This window comes from Chaetura pelagica, unplaced genomic scaffold (genome assembly GCF_000747805.2).
Source record: "Chaetura pelagica isolate M959 unplaced genomic scaffold, ChaPel_1.0 scaffold64, whole genome shotgun sequence".
In the NCBI taxonomy this organism is placed as follows: Eukaryota; Metazoa; Chordata; class Aves; order Apodiformes; family Apodidae; genus Chaetura; species Chaetura pelagica.
In genome coordinates, this window is record NW_009952885.1 from 428875 (window position 1) to 431422 (window position 2548).

Below are 2548 nucleotides of genomic sequence, written 5' to 3' on the forward strand. Positions count from 1 at the left end.
CTGAATATGCCACTTTCTGATAGGTCTTTAGGGAGGACAATCTACCAAGCCTATTTTTAAGTGACATGCTAACATTCTTCTTCATGGTCCATGATGATATTCCTTTCTAGAAGTTCCACGGGGGCTCCCCTGCCCTCTGGAGCCATGTTGGGTGGGAAGTAAGGCTGGATGCACCTAGCTGTGCCCAAAAGAATTTAAGCTATAGGTGACTGAGACATTCACAGCTTTCCTTTGGGATGCTGGTGATGGATTAGAAATCAATAATGCTGGTTTTGAGCATTCACCTTCAGCTCCTGGGGCAGCCAAGTGGGTATATTTTATTTTTAAGTTCATGTCACTGTAATGTGAAATCCAGACACAGGCAAGTGGAGGACAGGGGATGATATTTTCCATTCCAAATGCTACTTAATTGTCTCCAGGAAACCTGACATAGCTCAGTATTTACATTAGTGTTGAAAATGATTTATTTTGGTGCACATGAAGAAATGTTTCTGGCTGTGTGGCTCAGCTGAACTGATAGACCCATGAGGAGACATGATGGATTTGATCCATCCATGGAAGTGTCATCTTCCCCAGGGACTGCTTTGAACAGGGTTAGAGCAAAAGAGGAAGGGAAAACTGAACAGCTCCATGATGGAAAAAAAAGATGTATATTATATCAGGGTGTATTACAGCTTTGGAACTACAGAGATTGCATAGAAGGAGCTCATCCTGCCACTTCCCTGAGGAAGGGCTGGTTTGGTTTTGCTGGTTTGTTTCCATTTCTAAAGAAGAAGCTTGTGCTGGGGGCAAAACCAGCTCTGGTTATTTATTTCTCAGCAGGCAGGTGTTGCTGCTCAGCATCACCACTCTGCCTAGGGATGGTTTTCAACAAGAAATGTTGTGTCCAAACCTTCCAGCCCACATAGCTAATAGTCACAGGAACATAAACTGTGGATCTCCCTTGTGAAGCAGCAGTTCCTGTCCTCCCCCACCATGTTTGCACTCAAAACATATTGCTTTGCCTACAGCTGAGGAAATGGACAGAAACAATCACACAGGTTTTACTGCTTGTTTTTGGGGCAGGATTCTTTGGTCTTTCCCTTTTTTTCCTATTTTTTGGGGTTTTTTTAGCTACCTGTCAATGACCACAATGCAATGAGGTTATAATCATGCAAAATGTCCCATAAATACTGTGGTGAATCCCTGGCCTTTAGGCTGTAGAATGTGTTTGAAATATGAGCTGTGTGAGTTTAGGTTAGACATACAGTTTCCCAACACAGGAAGGACATGGAGCTGTTGGAGCAACTCCAGAGGAGCCACAGAGATGATCAGAGGCTGGAGCAGCCCTGGAGCCCTAGAGCCAGGCTGGGAGAGTTGGGGTGTTCAGCCTGGAGAAGAGAAGGCTCCAGGGAGACCTGAGAGCACCTTCCAGTGCCTGAAGGGGCTCCAGGAAAGCTGGGGAGGGACTTGGGACAAGGGCAGGGAGGGAGAGGACAAGGGGAATGGATTAAAACTGGCAGAGGGGAGATTGAGGTTGGACATGAGGAGGAAATTCTTGGGTGTGAGGGTGGTGAGAGCCTGGCCCAGGTTGCCCAAGGAAGCTGTTGCTGCCCCATCCCTGGCAGTGTTGAAGGGCAGGTTGGATGGGGCTTGGAGCAACCTGGGCTGGTGGGAGGTGTCCCTGCCCATGCAGGAGGTTGGAACTGAGTGATCTTGAAGGTCCCTTCCAACACAACTCAGTCTGGGATTCTTATCAGGCTTGATTTGTTAATGTTCCAGGATGTTGTAGAAGACTGAACAGCTTTAGGTAGCCAGAGAGGGATTCTGGGGCTTTGTGAGTAGCAGTGTTGATGTTCTACCAGAGGTCAATGTCTGTGTTTCTTACTATAACCCCTTTTCACTGCTGCTCTCCCTCTTCTCCTCCTAGATCAACCCCCTCTCCTATGGCAGTGTGGTGCAGATGTACAGGCTGCCAACCTACAGCTGCTACCCCAAGGATTCCTGGACATCTCTCTGCAAGAAGCTGTTCCTTGGAGAGCTCATCTACCCTTGGAAACACAAAGGAGAGAAGCAGGACTAAAGACAGCAAAAGGGCTTGAAAGACTTGGTCAGGAAAACATGGAATCCTAATGCTTTGGGACCAAAGGCATCTTGGAGCCAGCAGCTGCTGGATCCCTTTAATTACATTTTGGTAACATGGGAGGGGCTGAATTTTTAAAGGCAAGTATTTTTAAACATTATTTTTCAACTTTCCCCTTCCCCTACCCTGTGCTTGGGCACTAGGCTAATGATTAGTTTTGAAGCAAAAGGTCAAACCCATCAGTGCCTCATGGAACCAGCACTTAGTGACCTCCTGACCAGGCTGGTGGTGTGATGATGTGATGATGATATGATGATGTGATCCTGCCTCTGAGTTCTTAGGGCCATGTCACATCAGCCCTTTGGGTGGCTCAAGGCCACAGTGCTGAGGTGCCAAAGGGGCTTTTGGACTTTTTATGCTTCAGCCTTCAAGCCAGCTGATCAAAACCAAGATGAAGGATCAGCTGGTAGAGTCATAGACTGAAAA

The 2548-nt window shown here is 47.1% G+C and overlaps 1 protein-coding gene across 1 annotated transcript in view; it reads left to right on the forward strand.

The window, feature by feature from the left end:
- Positions 1–2223, forward strand: part of PIGQ (phosphatidylinositol glycan anchor biosynthesis, class Q) — a 27020-nt gene extending 24797 nt beyond the window's left edge. Inside the window, exon 11 of the mRNA XM_009995444.1 lies at positions 1910–2223. Coding sequence (XP_009993746.1) covers positions 1910–2062 — 153 coding nt within the window. The 3' untranslated portion in view covers positions 2063–2223. The remainder of the gene's footprint in view (positions 1–1909) is intronic.
- The last annotated feature ends 325 nt before the right edge of the window (positions 2224–2548 follow it).